Source organism: Pristiophorus japonicus, chromosome 8 (assembly GCF_044704955.1).
Source record: "Pristiophorus japonicus isolate sPriJap1 chromosome 8, sPriJap1.hap1, whole genome shotgun sequence".
Classification (NCBI taxonomy): domain Eukaryota; kingdom Metazoa; phylum Chordata; class Chondrichthyes; family Pristiophoridae; genus Pristiophorus; species Pristiophorus japonicus.
In genome coordinates this window covers 169,882,782-169,907,697 of record NC_091984.1, presented here as the reverse complement: position 1 = coordinate 169,907,697, position 24,916 = coordinate 169,882,782, and the positions used below count along the sequence as shown (strand labels likewise).

Sequence of the window (24,916 nt, the reverse complement as noted above, 5' to 3'; positions counted from 1 at the left end):
TTGAGTTCCCAGCCCTGATCATCCTGGAGCCACGTCTCTGTAATCCCAATCACATCATATCTGTTAACATCTATTTACACAGTTAATTCATCCACCTTATTACGGATACTCCTTGTATTAAGACACAAAGCCTTAACTGGATGACAATGCCACACTGTGATATCAACTGTTGTTACTCTATTTCTCCCCCACCCATCGATACACCACTATGCGTTGACTCTGACTCCTTGCTGTCTGATTGACTATAAGAGGGAATTTGCTTTCTTGTGTCTGAGAAACCCCCTGTACCTCCTTCACCTATACTCTGGTAGTTATTTACTCACCACCTGTGATCTGGCTGTCTCCATGTATTCTCGCAAGACTAGTCTGGTTTCCAAGTACTGTAGCTGGGTCACTTAACTCTGTGGTGTGACCAGTGTTTCAGGGAGGTGATGATATCTTCTTTGACTTGCTGCTAGTTTTTTTTCTCTCAACAGCTTTCCCCATCCCTGTCCTGCACGTGTTGAATGCTTACTGAGGTCCGGTTTGACAGGTGCCAATCATGCACTGTGACTGCACACAACTGGTTGTAGTCTGCATGTAATCCTGACAGTTAGTATTTAGCCATGGGGTGGCACCAGTGTAAAGTTCGATCTTGACTGTACCCAACAACCACGCATACATACTTTCCAGGTGAACCCTGACTGATTTCCTCCCCACCCCCACATGTCCCCCAAACCATAGGTGCAGATGCCAAATGTAGCCCCTGATGGTTTTAATCTGTAACTGGGAATTAGACATGGCTAACGTCAGTTCCCTGTACACGTGGAACCATGCAATGGTATCATTTTCTATACCTAGATTCATGGGCAAGTGGGACGGTGCAAGTTTGGCTTTAAGCAGCAGAATTTTGGATAAACTGGAGCTTTTTGAAGGGAGGAGAATAGGAGGCCAGCCTGCAGAGCATTGTAGTAATTTAGTCTGGAGGGGACAAGGGCACGGATAAAGGCTTCAGCGGCAGATAGGTTGAGGTTCGAGCAGAGGTAAGTCTTTGTGACTGAGAGGATGCAGGGTTGGTAACTCAGCTCAGGGTTGAAGGAAACTGAGGTTGTGAACATGTTGGAAGACATCTTGGCGGGTTTGGGGTGGTTGGGGTGTTATTGCATGGCCACCTCATTACGTCTGTCACTCGTGGATTCTGGAGATAGAATGCATAATTCCTGACTATTGGGTGACTGAATTGAAAGTTTGTTTCTTTTTTGAGGAATTATTCTGCCCTTCCTCTCATGAAGGTGTTGACATCTTCTGGGTTATTGTTAAATTCAATTAATTAAATAAATCTGGAAGAGAAAGCTAGTATCAATAATGTAACTACCAGATTATCGTAAAAACCCATCAGGTTCACTAATGTCCTTTTTGGGAAGGAAACCTGCCGTCCTTACCCGATCTGGCCTACATGTGACTCCAGACCCACAGCAATGTGGTTGACTCTGTCTTCTGAAATGGCCCAGCAAGACACTCGGTTGTTTCAAGAAGGCCGGCTCACCACCACCTTCTCTAGGGTAATTAGGGTGGGCAACATCGTGTGACTGATCAAAAAGAAAATGGGTGCCCTCCGGTGTCTCATCCAAATGTCCATTCTTCATCGTGAGTAGGTGTGGGCAGGTTGTTTGCTTGTGGGAGGCATTGCAACTTAGCCCAATCCTGCCTAGATACTCGTGCTTTCCAGCAGGAGTTACTGGCTTGGGATTGGGAAACTTGGCTGATTTCCTCTCCTGGGCTCGGGGATGTTGAGGTTAGTTGTATCACCCTGATTGGTTAAGGTGATTGGCCAGTACTGCCCTAGTGCATTTCGTGCTGGAATGCTCATTGTTACCACAATAAGGGATGCATTTTTCCAGTGAGATCTGTTCCCATCAATGCCTCTGTATTTTGTAGATCCTGAAACTCCAATGCTGCCTTCCTCTCTGATGTTGCTGAACACAGCGCACGAGTACCTGGGACGGAGATCCTGGTGCTGTAATTCTGATGGAGCATTGCTTAAGTTCTATGTAAGTCAGCTGGTTTAGAATTTCGCATACTAACCTACAAAATCAAGGGGCAGAGAAGGAGAAACAACTGGTTCATCAAACCTGCCCCAATTTTCCACTCGTGTACCAACTTGCCCCTTTCTTTTCCCCGTCCCATATTGGAATATGTTCTGTGGACATTGTGATACGATTCGAGAGCTTATTCAGCTCATAATTGAGAAATTCAACAATCTGAGCAGAGAGCTCAATCTTTTAGCTGGGAAAGTACCTTTAATGTGCAGATCGTCACTGCTGTTGTGCGGAATGGAAAAGTCTCACTGGTGCAATAGGGAGCAGTCTTCTAAGTTGAGGTGACGACATGGTGTAGGGATAGACTGGAGGAAGCTTTACTTTGTAGCTCACTGTGCTGCCAGACCTGGGACTGCTTACTGATGCTGTAGCACTGACACCTGTCCATCTTGAGTACAAATTTAACAAATCTTTTTCCATATAAAGCAGCCGGGGATATTTGTAGGGTTCGGAGTAGATTCCAGTTTCTGTGTGTACTGATCCACCCCAGAGTGGTCTTGGGGCATTAAAACGAGGGAAATTGCTTCCTTGATTGTCATGCTCTGTGGGTGGACTAGACCCATATCGTATGTAGAACCAGAACTGAAAGGATATACTTATCCACAAAGGCTGAACCGGCTGGAGCTCTACTCTAGAAAAGAGAAGGCTGAGGGGCGACTTGATAGATGACTTAAAATAATGAAAGGGTTGGATAGGGTAGACGTTGAGAAAATGTTCACACTTGTGGGAGACCAGAACTAGGAACCATAAATATAAGATGGTCAATAATATATCCAATAGGGAATTCAGAAGAAACTTATTTATCCAGAGAGTGGTTGGAATGTGGAACATGCTACGCACAGAGTGGTTGAGGCGACTAGCATAGGTTCATTTTAGGGTAAGCTAGATAAGCACAGGGAGAAAGGGATAGAAGGATATGCTGATTGGGTTAGTGGAAGGAGCTCATATGGAACATAAACACCAGCAGGGACTAGTTGGGCCGAATGGCCTGTTTCTGTGCTACACACTCTATGTAACTTGATGTTGTGGTTTTGTGCAATACTTTGTTTATGAAATGAAACACATGCCTTTTTCGATAGGTTCGAGTTCTTCAGAAGGAACTGTCTGCCTCAAGAGCTGAAGATGCCCACCCCTTCAAAGAGGAGCTTGAGACTGCCCTGGAGCAGTGCTTTTACTGTCTATATGCCTATCCCAGTAAGAAGAGTAAAGCCAGATATCTGGAGGAGCACTCTGCTCAGCAGGTGTGTATTAGGCACGCACTCCATGTTACAAGCTAGTTAAAATGGGAAACTTTATGATGTAGAAAACGGTGCCAGAAAGGTAAGTGTGTGTGAGTTGAGCACTTTGTACATTCTCATCATAGGCAGTCCCTCGTCATCGAGGAAGACTTGCTTCCACTCTCAAAGTGAGTTCTCAGGTGACTGAACAGTCCAAAACGGGAATTACAGTCTCTGTCACAGGTGGGACATATAGTCGTTGAGGGAAGGGGTGGGTGGAACTGGTTTGCTGCACGTTCCTTCCGCTGCCTGCGCTTGATTTCTGCATGCTCTCAGCGATGAGACTCAAGGTGCTCAACGCCCTCCCAGATGCACTTTTTCCACTTCGGGCAGTCTTGGGCCAGGGACTTCCAGGTATCGGTGGGAATGTTGCACTTTATCAAGGAGGCTTTGAGGGTATCCTTGAAACGTTTCCTCTGCCAACCTGGGGATCGCTTGCCGTGTAGGAGTTCTGAGTAGATCGCTTGCATTGGGAGTCTCGTGTCGGGCATATGGGGAGCGGGCAGGGAAGTGGAGCTGAGTCCATGATCAGATCAGCCATTATCTTATTGAATGGCGGAGCAAGCACGAGGGGCCAAATGACCTACTCCTCCTATTTCCTCTGTTCTTATGCGGACAATGTGGTCCGCCCAATGGAGCTGGTCGAGTAGTGGTCAGTACTTCAATGCTGGGGCTGTTAGCCTGATCGAGGACACTGACGTTGATGCATCTATCCACCCTCCGGCGGCATTCGGGCCTCCCCCCAGCCGCTGCCTGATTCAAGTGCGGAATCTCTGTCGAGCACGTGGTGTGCACAATGGCTGTGGTCACTCTGACCGTTGCACATTATAATGAGCTGAAGAGAGGATATCTGTTATATTTTTATTTTGCTTCACATACGGACAGTGATGAGTTTATGGCTGAACAGCTAGGGATTTAACAGTATAAACAAGGAGTGTTCAAACTGCGGCTCCTGGACTCTATGCAGCCTTTGAAACGCAGGCAACTCCGTTCCATTTGCGCTTGCATTTCTCACTAACTTATCCACTTTGTATTTCATGCATCTGGAGGTTTGGAAAGGGCTTTTTTAAACGTCATTGGGGCTGAAGTTCAGGGTCCAGATAAGGCCCGTTTCTGCCGTTTTGGGACGGCCATGTGGCGGACTCAAGTGGCCAGTGCGTTGCAGTCCATTGGTGCCGCCCCGACCCAAATTTAGGTCGGGGATTTTTCGGCCTGTCCCCACTTCCGCCCCGCTGATGATGACGGCTGCAAGCGCGTTATCAAAATGCGCACCGCCACTCTCACCTGCAGAAGATTCCGACTCATCTAGAGAAAAAAATCGTTGCTCTGCAGCGCGGTGCCCCCGACAGCTTCCTCTGTCGGTGCACTTTATCCTCAGTGTGTGCGGCCCGGCAGCATGGGCGGCCCTTCAAGGGGAGGACCCCTGCCGCGGCTGCCATGTTGTTATTTTTGCTGGCCGACTATCCGATCAGCCGGCAAAATATTGCCCCCAGGATCGGCCGGGCGGCCAGTGGCTGAAGATAAAAAAATGCCCGAGTCTCTCCCCTTTAACGGAGGGGAAAGAGCGTGCTGATGCACACGTGCTGTGACATCACCACTGCTCCGCTTTTGAGTGACAGCGGTGGAGTCTTGATCCCGTCCCAACTTCCGCCCCTCACCAGGACTTACCGCCGCATTTCCACCCCCACTATGATCGACTTCCGGTCCAACGTTAAAAAGATTACTAAGGGCCGAAAACCGATTGAGAGGCCACCTAAACGCTCCCGGCGGGAACAACTCAAAAAAAAAAAGGTCGGTCCGCCACCTTTCTGCCGGCCCTGAATTTCGAACCCATTGTCTCATTGGTGGATAAAAGCTAAATCAGAATATGGCAGTCTGTTGATATGAGCAGCTTGAGAAATCTGAAAATGAATGGAAACACTGATTTAACTTGCATATGTGACCGCCACCCCCCCCTCCCCCCCCCCCCCCCCCCAGCCCCAAGGCTCTGTGGTACACATCTATGTGGTCTATGAAGGTAAAAAGCTTCGCCCCTGGTGTAAATGTAGCTCCAGTCCTCCATACTGTGAATCATGAGCCTTGGGTGCAGTGAGGAGTGACCAGGCAATGGCTAGTCTGCTCTCCACGCAGAGATGCAGGTGCTGAAATTGGCCCTTTTTTTTTATAAAGAGCCATGACCGCCTCGGAAGATGCGTCCACGGGTCGGTAATGACTCTCCGCCTAGTCGGTGTGGAGTAAAAGACGTTTTTAAAAATTGCCCCACCTGGGTTTTCCAGCAGTAATCACTACCACTCTGACTGTGCTCCCGCCCTGTTGGGCATGCGCGGACCCCTCACCGACTGGCGGCGACCCCCTTTCCGCCTCACGTGGGAAATTGCCCCATGGGGGCGACGCCGCCACCGGTCGGTGCCACTGATAGCTTTCCCCTGCGGGAATCTGTGTGCGTCTGGTCGGCGTGTCCGCCCTTAATGGGGAGGATGCACTGCCGCGGACGCCGTGTTATTTTCTTTGTCAGCCGACTGCCAGCTCGGGCCGGCAATGATGCCCACGGGTTCAGCCGGGCCGCCAACAGGCCGAAACCCTCCCCTTTAACTGAAGGGGAAGGACGTTGTGATGCGTTAGTGCCGCGCCGCGCTGTTGACTGGGCGGGGCCCTGCACCCGCCCGAACACCACCCCGCTTGGAAAAACGTTTCCAAGTGCTGAATTTCGCCGAACTCTCCGTCCCATGGATTGAGGCAGAGAAAAACTTCAAAGGTCGGTAAATGCGCCCCATTTGGGACGGGGCTCAATTTCGCCCCAGAGTCGTCTCGTGGCTGTTCCTTGAACCAAATCTAGTAGCTTAATGTTAATTATCTCCTTTTTTTCTCTGTTTAAACTATAGGTGGAACTGGGTTGGAATGATGCAGAATTTATGTTTGATTACTTCAAGCCCAAGAATTACCCAGAATTCGACAGTTACAAGACCAGCACTGTGTCTGCAGATCTGGCAAATCTCTTGAAGAAGATTGCTGCGATAGATCGTGATGAGGATAACCCGCCTCTTACAATAGAGAGTGTAACAGCCTATATTGAAGGCTCTGTTGACACGGTAATGTCAATGCCACTGTAGTGGAACTGCCAAAGGTTAAACTTTTGAATTTCAAGTAAACAGTTTCTCATTAAAACGGGGAAATTGCCTCTTCTGATACCTGAATTAGCACAGTGTGATGCATTACTGAGCTAAACCGGCCAACAGTATTAAGGTTTTGACCTCTGATCTGTAGTTAGTTAGCTGATCTTGGGCAGAGTGGGGCTGTAAGGGTGCTATAGTCATCTTGTGTGTTTAGGCTATGGAGGCTCAGTCTTTGAGTATATTCAAGACCAGGATAAATACATTTTTGAATATTAAGGGAATCAAGGGATTATGGGACAGTGGAGTTGAGGTAGAAGATCAGCCATGATCTTATTGAATTGCAGAGCAGGCTCGAGGGGCCGAATGGCCTACTCCTGCTCCTATTATGTTCTTATGTAGAAGGGACGAGTCAGGGAGGCGACTGCTCTTGATTGCTACAGTGATCCACAATGGACATTATATATGACTATGTACAAAATCATAGACTGAAGATAGGGTTGGGTTTGGTGTGACGCTTTCCACAGTCAGATAGCATGTGTGTAAACAGGGCATGGGGATAGCACTGAGCCCCTGCTTCTAAAATTTAGAATTCCACATGTTTTTGTTTAATCAACTGGTCTTCCCACTTTTAAAGATTGGTTTAGCTGAATGCCCAAGTATTTCTGCTCATCTACCTAAAGTTTTACCATGTAGTGTATGTTTCCACTCATTTTTCCTTTCAAAATGTAAATCTCACATTTCTCTGCTTTAAATTTCATCCGATATCGACCTGCCCAATCCAACTGCCTCCCTGTCCTTCTGAAGTCGCTGACTTCACAGTTTACCCTATTTTGTGTCATCTGTAAGTCTTGATATTGTGCCCCAATACTCTGGTTCGGATATATACAAGGCACCAGTGTTTACATTACTGCAGCCTGAAACGCATCCATTACTCTCTGCTCTTTGTTTTCTCTCCTTTACCCAGCTTCCTATCCATGCTGCCATATTGCCTTCAATACCTTGGGGGAGAAATTCGCTCACGCCTCAGTTGGGGCGGTGTCCCAAGAGGAACGGTAAATTTTGTGCCGGCAAATGGTTTGCGTTTGCTGCCACAAAATTCATCAGCTGGGCCCGGAGTTTGGAGCAGAGTGGTAAGGGAAGCGTTGCACACCTTTTAGGGCACTAGGCCGGCTGAGGAAGGGAAAATCCCGAGCTAAACAGCCGGCCTTGGTGCACCATAACAGAGGCCTGGGAGGGTGGGAAATCCTGAAACAAACCCACCAAAAACATTCCCAATACATAGCTCACGGCCATAAGCATAAATCGCAAATTTAAAAAAAAAAAAATCACATTACCCAAGGTCGGCATTGTGTACCTCACTGCGACCGCTACAGCTCTGACCGCCCGCTTCCACAGGTGTTCCCACCAGGGTGCAACCAAAAATCGAGCCGGTATTGCAACCAGAGCCGTTGTACACCGGCTCGCGCCTCCCGGGCGGTACTGCTCCGCACCCCGTCGATACCAGCACCAAATATCCCTGCGGGGCACTGAAAGCTGGTCGCCCGCCGCAACTGCTTACTGCCGTCCCTCAGGGGCGCTAAAAGGGCCAGCAGAAGACTGAAAATCCAGCCTCTTGTGCCTTAATTTAGTTATATAATTTATTCCCTTCTCCCTTCTTGAGAAAAGTTTATATCGCCAGGCCTCCCATTCTCTGGCACGACTTTATACACTGCTTAAAATTTTGGCCAGGTTTCTTTGGTTCTGTTTAACACTGTACAACAATTGTAACTGTATATGGAGCTTAGGGATGTCCTCATTTTTCTTTTGGGAGAATCCTCAATAAGTTTTAATTGGGCATTTTAAATCCCTGTAATGTAGGATATATTGACGACAGCTGTTGTCAGAAATGTAACTATCATTATCCAAGTCAAATCTCAAACTCTATCGTTTTTGGGCGAGGAGGGGAAAGGGAAAAGGGGACCCAGTGACAACTGCGTTGCATACTGAATGAGGAGCAGTTCATATTTATAACGCATCTCTTGGAGGTTTACAGTTCTAGTTTTATTTGGGCAGATTTAGATTTGGCTTTCTATCTGTAAACTATCTTTGTGACTAACGTTGCAGCTTTGAGTCTGACCTTACACTGTTTGTTTTTGTATGACTTTTAGGTGCCAGCACTCCCCGAAGGAGCAGATTCCGGGCTTCCCCTCGTTAATGAGTTGTATTACCTCCTGGCTGATTATCATTTCAAGAATAAAGAACAGGCCAAAGCTATCAAATTCTACATGCATGACATCTGTGTCTGTCCAGCCAGGTACGACTTGCTAGTTACATTGGTGTTGACCTGAAACCAGGAAAATCAATTGCGGCGACATTGTGGGATGCTCGGTATTTTACAGATGACTAATGTGTGCTAATTATGATTGAGTATCGTGCACATACATAAGAACATAAGAAATAGGAGTAGGCCACCTCCAGCGTGATCCCACCACCAATCACATCTTCCCCTCCCTCTTAGCATTCCGAAGGGACCGCTCCCTCTGCGACACCCTGGTCCATTCCGCAATCACTCCCAACACCCCCTCCCCACAGCACCTTCCTGTGCAAGTGCAGGAGATGCGACACCTGTCGTTTTACCTCCTCCCTTCCCACTGTCCAGGGCCCCAAACACTCCTTCCAGGTGCAACAGCGATTTACTTGTACAGGTTAAGCTTCTGAAATTCAGAGTTCCAAAATTCAGAATGTTCTGGAATCCGGACTGTGGCGGGGTCGTCCGGAAACCGGAAAATGTTCCGAAATCCGGACTCCCCCCGCCTCGGCGGCCCGACCTCGCTCCGGCCCTTGGCGGCCTGACCTCGCTCGCCCTGGCTCCTCCCCCCTTCAACCCCCTCTCCCCCTTACCTCAGTGGGCTGACCTCGCCCCCTTACCTTGGCTGCCCAACCCCATCTACCTTGGTCCCGAGGTTTTCGGATTTCAGACACTCAACCTGTACTATTTTCAATTTTAGTGCACTGTTTTCACTGCTCTCCTCTACATTGGGGAGACCAAAAGCAGATTGGGTGACCACTTTGCGGAACGCCTTCATTCAGTCCGTAAGTGTAACCCCGAGTTTCCGGTCACGTGTCACTTTAATTCCCCACTCCACTCCCACTCCGAACTCTTCGTCCTCGGCCTCCTGCACTGTTCCAATGAAGCTCAACACAAGCTCGAGGAACAGCACCTCATCTGTCACTTAGGCACTTTACAGCCTTCCGGACTCAACAATTTCAGACTATAACCTCTGCCCATCTTTTGTTCCCTTTCCTCCCTTTTTTGACAAACCCCCCTTGTCCTCTTTCCCCCCCCCCCCCGCTCCTCCACCCCTCCTTTTTTATTTTTTATTTTTTATTTTTTCTCTTTCCCGTGGCAGCTGGTAATTATTCCGCCATTCACACCCCATCTAAATTCATCTTTTGTTTCCTAACTTGTGCTATTACCATCTCATTTTTGCCCATCATCCCTTTGTCTCTCCAATCTCTCCTGCCTTCCACCTTATCACAGACCTTCCCTTTTGTTCTTTCCTCCCCTCCCCCTTTCACTGTCCCCGCACTTCCGTAACAATCTGTTACATCTCAAACTTTTCCCGTTCTGACCAAAGATCACAGACCGGAAATGTTAACTCTGTTCCTCCCTGCAGATTGATATATGTACTGATTTTAATGAAAAGATTGGGCATTAGATGATGGATCATTTTGTTTCTCAGGACAATCGTCCGTTCCCATGTTTAAACTCGGGTGGGTTCTGTTATTGGCATGTGATCCTCCCTCGGCAGATTTTCCTTTCTGTGCTCATCCAAGGCACCGCTGAAATGAGCTACCGATCACACATCTGCGGCATAACTAAGACCACGTATTTCCACCTCCGTAACATCGCCCGTCTCCGCTCCTGCCTCCGCTCATCTGCTGCTGAAACCCTGATCCATGCCTTTATCTCTAGACTTGACTATTTCAACGCCCGCCTAGCTGGCTTCCCAAATTCTATCCTACGTAAACTTGAGATCTTTCAAAATTCGCTGCCAGTGTCCTAACTCGCACCAAGTCCCGCTTACCCATCACCCCTGTGCTCGCCGACCTACATTGGCTCCCGGTTAAGCAACGCCTCGATTTCAAAATTCTCATCCTTGTTTTCAAATCCCTCCATGGCCTCGCCCCTCCCTATCTCTGTAATCTCCTCTAGTCCCACAACCCCACGAGATATCTGCACTCCTCTAATTCTGCCCTTCTGAGCATCCCTGATTATAATTGCTCAATCATCGGTGGCCGTGCCTTCTGTTGCCTAGGCCCTGAGCTCTGGAGCTCCCTCCCTAAACCTCTCCACCTCTCTACCTCTCTTTCCTCCTTTAAGATGCTTCTTAAAACCTACCTCTTTGACCAAGCTTTTGGTCATCTGCACTCATTTCTCCTTATGTGGCTCGGTGTCAAATTTTTGTCTTCTAATACACCAATGAAACGTCTTGGGATGTTTTACTATGTTAAAGGCGCTATATAAATACATGTTTCTGTTAACACCAGATGTTTAAGATGAAATTCTACCCCTTTCTGTCCTAACTGGGGTGAGGAGGACAAGATCAAATTCTGCATTCAAACCTAGATATCTTTTTGGTTGAAAGGAGTTCATTGTTGCTCCAAGGTCTACTTGTTTTTTTGGTGAACACCGTCTCATTTTTTGTGCAGGACCAATCACTTGGCTCCCCGGAACCAATAAAGCGAGGCTAACTCTGTCTGTGTGGAGGATGCCTATCATTCAAAGAGCAAAGAAAACCATTTCAGCAAGTTCCATCTGTCAGGAGTTACTTTATCTCTGGAGGAAAGCTACTGCTAGAACTTCTGTTCCATACTGAGGAATGCAGGGAGCCCCAAAATAGCATGGCTGTGGCAGTGTATGTTAAATTGGGTGATTGAGCCCTTCAGTTATGCTATGGGGAGTGGAACAATTCACACCGGTGCAGCGAGTCTTAGAGTTTGGATACATCGAGGGGCGTTACTGTGGGACTGATAGTTGTAGCTGACCCAGAGTGCTTGCAACTGTTGCTGGGTACAAAGATTGAAAATAGTTAATTCTTCTGCACTGACATCCTTCACTTTGAACATAAACATTTACTCCAAAATGTTCACATTTTAAAAAACACTGGCTGTTTGATACAATGTGCTGATGGTAGTATTTCGTGCAGATGAGATGTGCATTTGATGTTGGTTTAGAAAGCAGTTTCATAGCAACGATGAAAGTATAACTTGTGGAATTGGCAGAATTGCTGTTGAGTCTTAAATTTAAAGAAATACTTGCATTTATATAGCGCCTTACATGACTTCTGGATGTCCCAAAGTGCTTCACAGCCAATGAAGTACTTTTTGAAACATCGTCACTGTTGTAATATAGGAAACACAGCAGCCAAGCCATGGGATCTTTTACGTCCACCTGAGAGGGCAGACAGGGCCTCGGTTTAACGGCACCTCCAATAGTATAGCACTCCCTCCGTACTGCACGGGAGTGTCAGCCTAGATATTTGTACTAGAGTCTCTGGAGTGGGACTTGAACCCACAGCCTTCTGACTGAGGCGAGAGTGTTACCCACTGAGCCACGGCTGACACTTGAACTTGGAACACTAGTGGAAGACACCATAAGTGTGTGCTGATTTTTCTAGAATGCCCTTTCTGATACTTTATACCTTGTTCTATTATGTAGGTTTGATTCATGGGCAGGCATGGCTCTGGCCCGGGCCAGTCGTATCCAGGACAAGCTGAATTCAAATGAGTTGAAGAGCGATGGGCCTATTTGGAAGCACTCCGTGGCTGTTCTGAACTGTTTTAAGCGAGCACTAGAGATAGACAGTTCCAATCTCTCACTGTGGATTGAATATGGTTCCATGTCCTATGCACTGCACTCATTTGCCTCCCGCCAGCTAAAACAGTGGAAAAAGGAGTTGCCATCAGAAGTCGTACAGCAGGTAGGAATCTAAAACTATTTGTACTAGTGTCACAATGTCAGAGAAGTATAACCGCTCAATGGGGAATTTGGGAATAGGAGTTTTATATGTAAATTGCCTCATAACCTTGTGCTCCAGAACTAGCCGCGCCTCCAGAACAGCTACAACACTGACATCTACCCAACAATGTAGAAAACTGCCCAGGTATGTCCTGTCCACAAAATGCAGGACAAATCCAATCCGGCCAATTATCACCCCATCAATCTACTCTCAACATCAACAAAGTGATGGAAGGTGTCATTGACAGTACTATCAAGCGGCACTTACTCACCAATAACCTGCTCACTGATGCCCAGTTGGGTTCTGCCAGGACCACTTGGCTCCAGATCTCATTGCAGCCTTGGTCCAAACAGATTAAAGAGCTGAATTCCAGAGGTGAGTGGAGAGTGACTGCCCTTGACATCAAGGCAGCATTTCCGGAGGGTCTGTTCACTCTTCCATTATTCCTACTTCCAGCAGTCCTTTCCCTGAGGAACACAGCATTTTTGGAGGGTTGTAGCACTGCAGGAGGTTACAGAGATGGGGAGGAGGCCACAGAGGGATTTAAAAAAAAAAGAGTTTTAAAGTTGAGATGTTGGAGCTATTTGTAGGTCATTTAGGGCAGGGGATAGAGAGCTATCCTGAAGAGCATTGGAATGGTCGCATCTGGAGGTGGCAAATGCACAGATGAAGGATTCCATGGTAAATGGGCTGAGGGGAGGAAGGAGGCAATCAACGTTAAGGAGGTGGAAGTTGGCGTTTTTTATGATTGAGAGCTTTTGGACTTGGAAGCTCAGTTTGGGGTTGAATAGGACATTGAGGATGTGAGCAGGTGAAATGTTCTAAGCTGTTTTATAAATGTAAGTGATGGAATGTAGATCTTCCTCAATCCAGTGTGCTTTGTGTTGCCAATGTCAATACATGTTTTCAGTGTCCTTAACCATGTCTGTCTTCATGTATTTGCCAGACTTTACATGATTCCACTGTTATTTTTGGGATTTTTATGCTAGTTTCCCCTTTTGGCTCAGCACAATTGACAACTCCTGTAAGCCAGGTATGCCCAAGGCAAATAAACTGTGTGCTGTTGGAGTGGCTATGCTGTTGGCAAGCGGAAGCTTCAATAGAGGCACGAGAATTATATAAATGACCCTCACCAGATTTCACTTGTTTCTGATTGGCGCTCTGTCCTTGGTGCTGAGTGCAGTCATTTAAAGTGAGTAACGTGACTAACCTTTCGACCTGGCATGCCCATGTCCAACAGAAAGACAGGTGCGACTGCACCTCGCAAGTTATGTATTGTCCCAGGACTGACCATTACTTCATAAGACTGTCCTTCCCAGGTATATCTTCAGCACCTCTGCTTTACAAAGGGTACAGTTGCATAACTATGCCAACTCTGAGGCCGTTCTGTGAACAACTTGTACCACACGGACAGCTTCTTCGTGTGGGCACTCATTAAACTGTTATGCCGCGGGATCTTCCAAGCTGCCACCAGCGATGCATGCAGGAGCAGTCAGCATCCCATGAATGTAGCAAGCAAGCAACACTGGCCTTGTGTGTAGAGGGCAGCCCATTCATCACTCCCTGTGGGAAGGAGGCATCACTGGGGGAGCAGGTGCTGCACTGCTCAGCCACTTGTCCACACACTCTGTATTGTGTTTACTGTTGTTTAACTTTTGTCCAACACTTCCCTGCCTCTGCCCAGGCTGCTAAACATTTCAAATGAAGTTTGAAGCTTTAAAGGCTGAAACAATATTTGCCCCCATATGCAGCCATTAACATTTTTAAGTGCACAGCTTTACGTTTGAGCTACTGGCTGAATTTTGCGTACCCCCCAACTCCCTTGGGGTAGCAACTAATACATTGCATAAGAAGTGTTGGGTGTCCGTGATAATTAGTCAGCTGAGCTGACCCAGCACCGTTGGGTGCATTGAGCCCATTGCATTGTGGGCTTGCTTGGACCGGTTACTCCTGGCGCAACCTTTCCTGTTCTTACAAAACTGGGGCTTGTATATCTCAATATAACACACTGCTCAGGGAGAGATCCTATGTAATGGGCAGGTGCTGTCTTTCAGATCAGATGCTAAACCCTGCCTGCCTTCTTGGGTGGTTGTGAAAGATCCCATGGTGCTATTTCAAAAAATAGCATAGGAGTTCTCCTGATGTCCTGTCTAACATTTATCCCTCTACCATCATCAATTTAAAAAAAAATATATATACATAGTCATTTATCTCTTGCTGCTGTAGGGTCTTGCTCTGGGCAAATTATCTGCCATGTTTCCCTACATTGCCAACAGTTTTAAGGTGCTTCATTGGCTGTGAAGCATTTTGGAACATCCTAAAGTTGTGACAGGTGCTCTATAAATGCAAGTTTGTTCTTTTTTAAATGTAGCAGGTGCAGTACCTGCCCACTTACTTCCTCCAACATAGTTCAGAGCCCCAAACAATCCTGCTTTGTGAGACTGCAATTTACATATACTTCCTTTAATCTAGTATGCTTTATGTGCCTCTCATAGTGCAGTTTCCTCTGCATTGTGGAAACCAAATGCAAATTAGTGACTAATTTGCTGAACACCTCCATTCTATCTGCAAGTCTGATCTGAAGCTACTTGTAGCTTGTCACTTTAATTCTCTCCTCTCTCTTTCTACCATTCGCACTCTGGCCCCCCTCATTGGCCTCCTACACTGTTCCAACTGAATTCAATGCTAACCTCCGGAACAATGTCTAATGTAACCCTTTGGTCTGAACCTTGAGTTTAGTAACTTCATAGAATGGTTACAGCACAGAAGGAGGCCCATGCCGGCTCTCTGCAAGAGCACTTCAGCCAGTCCCACTCCCCTGCCCTTTCCCTGTAGCCCTGCAAAACTTTGTCCTTCAGGTAATTATCCAACTCCCTTTTGAAAGCCATGTTTGAATCTGCCTCTACCACCCTCTCAGGCAATGCATTCCAGATCCTAACCACTCGCTGCCTAAAAGCGTTTTTCCTCATGTCGCCTTTGGATCTTCTAATCACCTTAAATCTGTGTTCTCTGGTTCTTCACCCTTCCGCCACTGGGAACAGTTTCTTTCTATCTACTCTGTCTGGACCCTTCATGATATGAACCCCTCTATCAAATCTCCTCCGCCTTCTCTGCTCTAAGGAGAACAACCCCAGCTTCTCCAATCTATCCATGTAACTGAAGTCCCTCATCCCTGGAACCACTCTTATAAATCTTTTCTGCACCCTCTCTAAGGCCTTCACATCCTTCCTAAAGTGCGGTGCCCAGAATTGGATACACTACTACAGTTGAGGCCGAACCAGTGTTTTTTAAGATTCATCATAACTTCCTTGCTTTTGTGCTCTATGCCTCTATTTATGAAGCCCAGGATTCCGTATGCTTTGTTAACCGCTTTCTCAGCCTGCCCTGCCACCTTCAGCGATTTGTGCACATATACCCCCAGGTCTCTCTGTTCATGCACCTCCTTTAGAATTGTACCCTTTAGTTTATATTATCTCTCCTCATTCTTTATAACAAAATGTATCACTTCACACTTTTCGGCATTAAATTTCATCTGCCACGTGTCCGTCCATTCCACCAGCCTGTCTATGGCCTCTTGAAGTCAATCACTATCCTCCTCACTGTTCACTATACTTCCAAGTTTTGTGTCATCCACAAATTTTGAAATTGTGCCCTGTACACCCAAGTCTAAGTCATTAATATATAAGAAAAGCAGTAGTCCTAGTACCAACCCCTGGCGGACCCCGCTGTATACCTTCCTCAGTCCAATGAACAACTATTCACCACTACTCTGTTTCCTGTCAATTAGCCAGTTTCATATCCATGCTGCCACTGTATCTTTTATTCCATGGACTTCAACTTTATCTATGTGGCACTTTATCAGACGTCTTTTGGAAGTCCATGTAATCTGCACTTGTCCAAGTGTCAATTTTTTCCCGGATTATCGTTTCTAAAAGCTTCCCCACTACTGAGGTTAAACTGACTGTCCTGGGTTTATCCGTACACCCTTTTCTGAACAAGGGTGTAACGTTTGCAATTCTCTCATCCTCTGGCACCACCCCCATGTCTAAGGAGGATTGGAAGATTATGGTCAGTACCTCTGCAATTGCCACCTTTACTTCCCTCAGCATCCAAGGATGTATCTCATCTGGTCCTGATGACTTATCGACTTGAAGTACAGTCAGCCTTTCTAGTACCCCCTCTTTATCAATTTTGATCCCATCCAGTATCTCAGCTACCTCCTCTTTCACTATGACTTTGGCAGCATCATCTTCCTTGGTAAAGACAGATGCAAAGTAGTAATTTAGTACCTCTGCCTTCATGCGTAGGTCTCCATTTTGGTCCCTAATTGGCCTCACCACCTCTTATGACCCGTTTACTATTTATATGCGTTAGAAGACTTTTGGATTCCCTTTTATGTTAGCTGCCAATCTATTCTCACAGTCTCTTTGTCCCTCGTATTTCCTTTTTCACTTCCCCTCTGAACTTTCTATATTCAGCCTGGTTCTCACTTGTATTCTCATCCTGACATCTGTCATTCGCCCCCTTTTTCTGCTTCATCTTATTCTCTATCTCTTTCATCATCCAGGGAGCTCTGGCTTTAATTGCCCTTCCTTTCCCCCTCGTGGGAATGCACCTCGACTGTACCTGAACCATCTCCTCTTTAAAGGCAGCCCATTGTTTGATTACAGTTTTGCCTGTCGATCTGATTCCAATTTACCCGGGCCAGATCCATTCTCAACCCATCCTCCAATTAAGTATTTTTACTGTAGATTGTTCCCTGTCGTTTTCCATTGCTAGGCTAAACCTTATGATACCATGATTACTGTTCCCTAACTGTTCCCCTACTGACACTTGCTCCATTTGACCCACCTCATTCCCCAGAAACAGATCCAGCAATGCCTCCTTTCTTGTTGGGTCGGAAACGTACTGAGCAAGAAAGTTCTCCTGAACACACTTCAGAACTTCTTCCCCGACTCTGCCCTTTACACTATTACTATCCCAGTCAATATTAATGGCTGTGAAATTATAGGCTGAGGTTCGATTTCCCAGTATGCACTGCTTGTGAGGGTCAGGAGTGCTAAAGCAAAAAATCCTGAGTGTGTTGCTAGTCTTGTGATGTGGTGGACAGCAAAACTGATCCTGAACCTGCCTTCATCTGATGAGCACATGTGTATTTTTCAGCAGAAAAACTGGATAGTGACCAAGAGGTGAAACTCCTGACTGATATTTTTACCCCTTCCTAACCCGCTTATAACATTTCTGTGGTCACTGGCTGAGATGAGCTAACTGCACAGACTGCTAAGTTGAGTGGGCAAAAATTTGGCAGATGGAGTATAATGTTGGAAAGTGTGAGGTCATGCACTTTGGCAGAAAAAATCAAAGAGCAAGTTATTATTTAAATGGAGAAAGATTGCCAAGTGCTGCAGCACAGCGGGACCTGGGGGTGCTTGTGCATGAAACACAAAAGGATAGTATGCAGGTACAGCAAGTGATCAGGAAGACCAATGGAATCTTGGCCTTTATTGCAAAGGGGATGGAGTGTAAAGGCAGGGAAGTCTTGTTACAGCTATACAGGGTATTGGTGAGGCCACACCTGGAATACCGTGTGCAGTTTTGGTTTCCATATTTACGAAAGGATATACTTGCTTTGGAGGCAGTTCAGAGAAGGTTCACTAGGTTGATTCCGGGGATGAGGGGGTTGACTTATGAGGAAAGGTTGAGTAGGTTGGGCCTCTACTCATTGGAGTTCAGAAGAATGAGAGGTGATCTTATCGAAACGTATAAGATTATGAGAGGCCTTGACAAGGTGGATGCAGAGAGGATGTTTCGACTGATAGGGGAGACTAGATATAGAGGGCATGATCTTCGAATAAGGTGCCGCCCCTTTAAAACAGAGATGAAGAGAAATTCCTTCTCTGAGGGTTGTAAATCTGTGGAATTCGCTGCCTCAGAGCTGTGGAAGCAGGGATATTGAATAAATTTAAGACACAAATAGACAGTTTTTTAAAACGATAAGGCGTTATGGAGAGCGGGCGGGAAGTGGAGCTGAGTCCATGATCTTATTGAATGACTGAGCAGGCTCGAGGGGCCGTATGGCTTACTCCTGTTCCTATTTCTTATGTTCTTATTTCTAGGTGTCGGACATGGGTCTTTCTGGTCTTTATGACCCCGTTCCATTGTTAGACAGTTAGACAGTACATTTTACCTATTAAGGCCCTGACCTGCCACAGATGCTTCCTCGCAGGTCGGGGCCTGGTGCAGAAGAGCGACGGCAGTGAAGAGGGCAACTGGATTGGCTGTCACCATAATCCAGTTCGGTGATTGGAGTGTGGACAGATACAGCAGGAGCGGCGAGATCGGGGCGCAGGAGTGGTCAGAGTTTGCAGAGTGACATGATCGCAGCCCAGGAGAGGCGAGAGTTCGGGGTACAGAAGAAGCGAGGGCCCAGGGGCAGCACGGGCCAGCCCACACTGCGATATGTGTGCGAACTAGGTCCGTGCAGCAGAGCTGGTCTCCAGTCGTCTTGGTTAATCCTTGCCACTGGACCAAGACCTAGCTCTGTCAAGCCCGTGTGGTGGCCGTTGCACACCAGCCACTTTATATCCTAAACACTTTATATCCAGGAATATTTAGTACCCAATCCTGCCCTTTTTGAGCTAGGTCTCCATTATCGCCACAACATCATATTCATCTGTAGCCTCATTTTCAAACCTGTTTTAATTTCATACCCGATGCCCAAGTGTTCTGTCTTTTTCATCTCTCCCATTTTCTTGCATTTCCCCAGGCCTTCCACTTCTTTATCTATATACACACCCGTTTTTAAAATTTTCACTGCTTCATTTACTGAGATGATCTGTTGCATCCTGCCACTTGTGATATTTTCTTACAACATCACTAACAAACACACATTACAAGATGGCTCTTAACTGTCATCATGTGACCTTTCCTCATGACCCTTTTATTGTATTTACATCAGTAGTTGCATTACATCAGTTGTCCACTAGGTGGAGCTGTAGTCCATTAAGGGGAGCTATATTATACCACTTATGTGCAATAAATATATATTTTTGAAACCCTATCCCTTTTCTGATCGTATTAATATGTCTGTCCACCTCATTTTCGGTTCTGAAGAAGGATCCGCATCCAAACATAAACCTGTCTGTTCTCCCTGCAAATGCTGACTGATGTGTTTGCAAATTTTTCTGTTTCTGTCTGCTTTTTATTCAAATTTTGCCTGCTTCAGTTTTAGCGAGGGGGTTATGAGCCATGTACTACAGCTCCGGTTGCTATTGGAAAGTATTAAATATAGGATACCGAATAGCTGTCGGTGAATTATGAGACCACAATCCAGATATCGGGTTTAGGCAACATTGTTTTGAAGGGTTGTTTTTGGATGGATTATTTTTGGTGCCTGAACAACTGTCCAGTATTTATAATATCTTATGGGTAGCAATTCTTTATTATCATAATAGTCGATTGCTTTGTTCTGAATGGTTTAAAGAGAATGTTGCAGGCACTTTTCTTTGGGTGGAGGAGGGAGGTTTCTTTTACTATTACAGTACTCTGAATAAGACTGCTAATACTGAGTTACTCTGATTTCTGTACGTGGATCCAGCAGAAGAAGGGATCCTGACCCTACTCTTACTATTAGGAGCCTAATGGATAGGTCAACAGCAGTCACTGTCCTTCCAGAGTAACTCATTACATGGGAAGCACTGTGTCATCGCTGAAGAATGTGATAAGATGCTATATAAAATAAAAATACATAATAAAATATTGTTACAGCATCGACCTGCTTTCTGAATACACTGACTGAATACTCACACCCTTCACTAAGCTTTTCTCAGGATGATGCAGTCATTAGTAAGAGCAATTATTCAAATTGTGGATTTAAAATTTTTTTTTTAAGAATCAAAAGAAAAATTTTTGTAATATTTTGTGCTTCTTATTGATATAGTATGATATGGAACTTTGCAGAGTAGAAATCCCGGAATGCAAGACCTTTGGGGAGTAATACCAAGTTAATCACAGGACTATAGGCTATTAATACAATTCAGAACTAGTGCAAGAAGCTGTCTTTGTCAATATTTGTTCTTCTCGTATCTGGTGCTTCTCGTGTCATGTACCATTCTGTGGCTGAGGGACAGGCAGGAGACGTGCTGCTCAGGTTCCTACTGGCAGTGATGTGTAACGAGAAGCTTCGAGGTGAATGAATGTGTCTTGCTTGAGGTTGAGATTTTGCTATTTCGGACCAGTGGTCACTGAGATAATTTAAAATGCAAGATTTGTGACGTTCACTGTCATTGTTGTGCGTCACAGATGGAAGAGCGAAGGGACAGCATGCTCGAGACAGCCAAGCAGTGTTTTCTGTCAGCGACTCATTGTGAAGGAGATGGCGATGAGGAGGAGTGGCTCATTCACTACATGTTGGGCAAAATAGCAGAAAAGCAGAAACTGCCACCTAAGGAATACTTGGAACATTACAAGCAGGTCAGCTTGGATCTTGCACTCCAGTCATTTCGTGTGTACTATTATTATCCCTGACATCCAAGGAATGTTGTCTTACTATACCTAAAGAACACTGAAGCAAAATCAGTCAAGTCATGAATAGTTGCATGACTGTCGCTAGTGATTGACCCTGTTGCTTTGTTCTCATTAGGCATCTTCTACAATGGAAGAGCATGCTTTTGTTCCCCTGGTCTATTCATTTAGGAGGCTGGTCTTGTACACCAATGGGATCTGGGCAATCTTGTGTCTTGAGGACAGACTTAACTTTTCTTGGAATTTGCCGACAAAACTATAAAATGCTTCAAAGCATTTGCTTGAGTATCCAGATGAACCATTCTATCTGGTAGATGGCAAGCTCTAAGGTAATGCTTACTTATTCTTTACACCTCCAGTTGCCATTGCTGCAGAAACTTATTCACCACCATATCAAAGGATAACTATTAAAGGACTCTACCTACATTAGTACATAAATGATAGGAGCAGGAGTAGGCCATTTGGCTCCTTGAGCCTGCTCCGCCATTCAATAAGATCATGTCTGATCTGATTATGGACTCAGCTTGACTACCCTGCCCGCTCCCCATAACCCTTTACTCCTTTATCGCTCAAAAATCTGTCTGTCTCTGCCTTAAATATATTCAATGACCCAGCCGCCACAGCTCTCTGGGGCAGAGAATTCCATAGATTTACAACTCTGAGAGAAGAAATTTCTCCTCATCTCAGTTTTAAATGGGTGGCCCCTTATTCTGAGACTAAGCCCCCTAGTTTTAGTTTCCCTTATGAGTGGAAATATCCTTTCTGCATCCACCTTGTCGAGCCCCCTCATTATCTTATAAGTTTCAATAAGATCACCTCTCAATCTTCTGAACTCCAATGAGTAGAGGCCCAACCTACTCAACCTATCCTCATAAGTCAACCCCCTCATCACCGGACTCAACCTAGTAATCTAATTTCTAGAGACATGCCTCTCAGTGGAGTATTCCTTCTGTTTCTGCACATGCATCAGTGTTTGAAGCCTAAATTGGAAAAGGTTTCCTTCTTCAGGCAGTTGTCTCCGAGAAAGAGAATATTCAAAGGCCAAGAAATACACTGGACTAGCTAATTAACTAACTTTTCTCTTGGTTTTTGCAAAAAAACGAGCAGAGCTTGAGATTACAGTAGGTTTGTTCATTGGGAATTACTTTACATGTGTGTATTTCAATTCCTGTTCTGTACATCGTCATTTATAAAGTTGTTAAAACTGTTGGTAATTTTGATCATTTTTTGAATAATGGTCGAGGTCTGCTCTCGAGAAAATATCTGTCTTTGATCAGAAATGACCCAATGAGCTGTTGCAAGTCAAATTAGTATCCTACAAAATTTAAAGCTTCAATGTCTCTGTGTATGTGAGGGCGACTCCTGCACTTATTTTCTACTTCCAGTGCTTGAGTTCTCTTATGGATAGCTCTTTGGGTCAACGAGATGCTTGCCCCCAGAGTGACGACACTGGGAGCTGTCACAGGTAGTAGGTTGAAGGCTAGGTGATTCCCTCACCAAAAGGGATGGAACGTTGAGGGTGTGTCAAGCGAGGCAATACTCACAAAGGTCATGGCTAGCTGCACAGAAGATGACAATCTATGCTGGGTACCTGACCAACCATTGACAGAGAGAATGGGATGGGAACCTCAAAGAAGGAGGTTGGAAAGAGGGGAAGGGAATGGGAAATCTCTGACCCTTGTGTAATTTCTGGGGTTTTTTTCCCTGTAAGAACACACATATTTTTAGGGAAAAGCCATTTTACTTAACAAGTCCATTCCTCTTTGATAGACTAACTCTACCTGCCTGCCTGGTCATTATATACCTCACTCCCTTGGCTCTCGAGAAATGCATTCAGTTGTTTGTTCAACCCATTTATACCATTTATATTTTAAGACCTTCCCTTGTAACCTTCGCTGACCTTCCCAGATTTGATCCTCTCTTTCAACTTGTGCATTTATCTTTTAAATAACATTTCTCTTGTCTGTTTATAGCAGTCTAGTCAGTTTCTTGGTTTCTCATTGGCTAATTCTATTTTTCTGATTAATTTTTGAATCATTACACAATGTTTCTATCTAATAATAATGCAGCCAAAGAATTCTTAAATATAGCTGCCATGGCAGTCTGCTACCTATCCCTCTGTAACCTAAAAGTAACATTTATCACTGCAAACTTGCCCATAAACTTGACTCTTAAAAACTCTTTCACCTCCCACCCCACAAGAAAACATGCCAGGCTTCTATACATCCTTAATTACAATTTCCAGGAGCCAACAGATGTACAAAGTAATACATTTATATTTTTATAAAGAAATCAGCTCCTGAGGCCTGGGCTCCTGTCTCTCGGTGTCACATCAGTGGCCATAGCCCGCTCGGGCCCAGTACTCTGTTCTTGGTCTCCAGTTTGCTGGGATGGTGTCGGTGGTGCATTTCCCACTCGGCCCTGGTCTCTCTCCCCAGCTGCTCATGCTTTTAGTCTCCCGGGTCGTCGCCAGTGTGGTGCCAGGGAGTGCAGTGAGTATGAGGAAATGGCAGCTCCTCTTAACTAATTACCTTTCCCTAACTTCTCTCTACGTAGCCTCCATAATATTTTATAAGAACATAAGAAATAGGAGCAGGAGTAGCCATACGGCCCCTCGAGCCTGCTCCGCCATTCAATAAGATCATGGCTGATCTGATCATGGACTCAGCTCCACTTCCCCGCCCGCTCCCCATAACACCTTATCCCCTTATCGTTTAAGAAATGTGTCTATTCTGTCTTAAATTTATTCAATGTCCCAGCTTCCACGGCTCTCTGAGGCAGCGAATTCCACAGATTTACAACCCTCTGAGAAGAAATTTCTCCTCATCTCTGTTTTAATGGGCGGCCCCTTATTCTAAGATCATGCCCTCTAGTTCTAGTCTCCCCCATCAGTGGAAACATCCTCTCTGCATTCACACTATCAAGCCCCCTCATAATCTTATATGTTTTGATAAGATCATCTCTCATTTTTCTGAATTCCAATGAGTAGAGTCTGAACTGCCTCTAAAGCAAGCATATCCTTTTGTAAATATGGAAACCAAAACTGCACGCAGTATTCCAGGTGTGGCCTCACCAATACCCTGTAAAACTGTAGCAAGACTTCCCTGCTTTTATACTCCATCCCCTTTGCAATAAAGGCCAAGATTCCATTGACCTTCCTGATCACTTGCTGTACCTACATATTAACCTTTTGTGTTTCATGTACAAGTAGTCCCAGGTCCTGCTGTATTGCAGCACTTTGCAATCTTTCTCCATTTAAAAAAATAACTTGCTCTTTGATTTATTTTCTGCCAAAGTGCATGACCTCACACTTTCCAACATTATACTCCATCTGCCAAATTTTTGCCCACTCACTTAGCCTGTCTATGTCCTTTTGCAGATTTTTTGTGTCCTCCTCACACATTGCTTTTCCTTCCACCTTTGTATCGTCAGCAAACTTGGCTACGTTACACTCAGTTCCTTCTTCCAAGTCGTTAATATAGTTTGTAAATAGTTGGGGTCCCAGCACTGATCCCTGTGGCACCCCACTAGTTACTGGTTGCCAACCAGAGAATGAACCATTTATCTCGACTCTGTTTTCTGTTCGTTAGCCAATCCTTTATCCATGCTAATATATTACCCCCAACTCCGTGAACTTTTATCTTGTGCAGTAACCTTTTATGTGGCACCTTGTCAAATGCCTTCTGGAAGTCCAAATACACCACATCCACTGGTTCCCCTTTATCCAGCCTGTTCGTTACATCCTCAAAAAATTCCAACAAATTGGTCAAACATGACTTCCCCTTCATAAATCCATGCTAACTCTGCCTGACAGAATTTTGCTTTTTCAAATGTCCTGCTACTGCTTCTTTAATAATGGACTCCAACATTTTCTCAACCACAGATGTTAGGCTAACTGGTCTATAGTTTCCTGCTTTTTATCT

General features: G+C 45.5%; 1 protein-coding gene across 1 annotated transcript in view; it reads left to right on the top strand.

The window, feature by feature from the left end:
- The window catches only part of cabin1 (calcineurin binding protein 1), a 539,464-nt gene that overhangs the window by 86,862 nt on the left and 427,686 nt on the right, over positions 1-24,916 (top strand). The window contains 6 exon segments of the mRNA XM_070887525.1: positions 1,918-2,030; positions 3,158-3,319; positions 6,238-6,444; positions 8,616-8,761; positions 12,170-12,431; positions 20,772-20,942. Coding sequence (XP_070743626.1) covers positions 1,918-2,030; positions 3,158-3,319; positions 6,238-6,444; positions 8,616-8,761; positions 12,170-12,431; positions 20,772-20,942 — 1,061 coding nt within the window.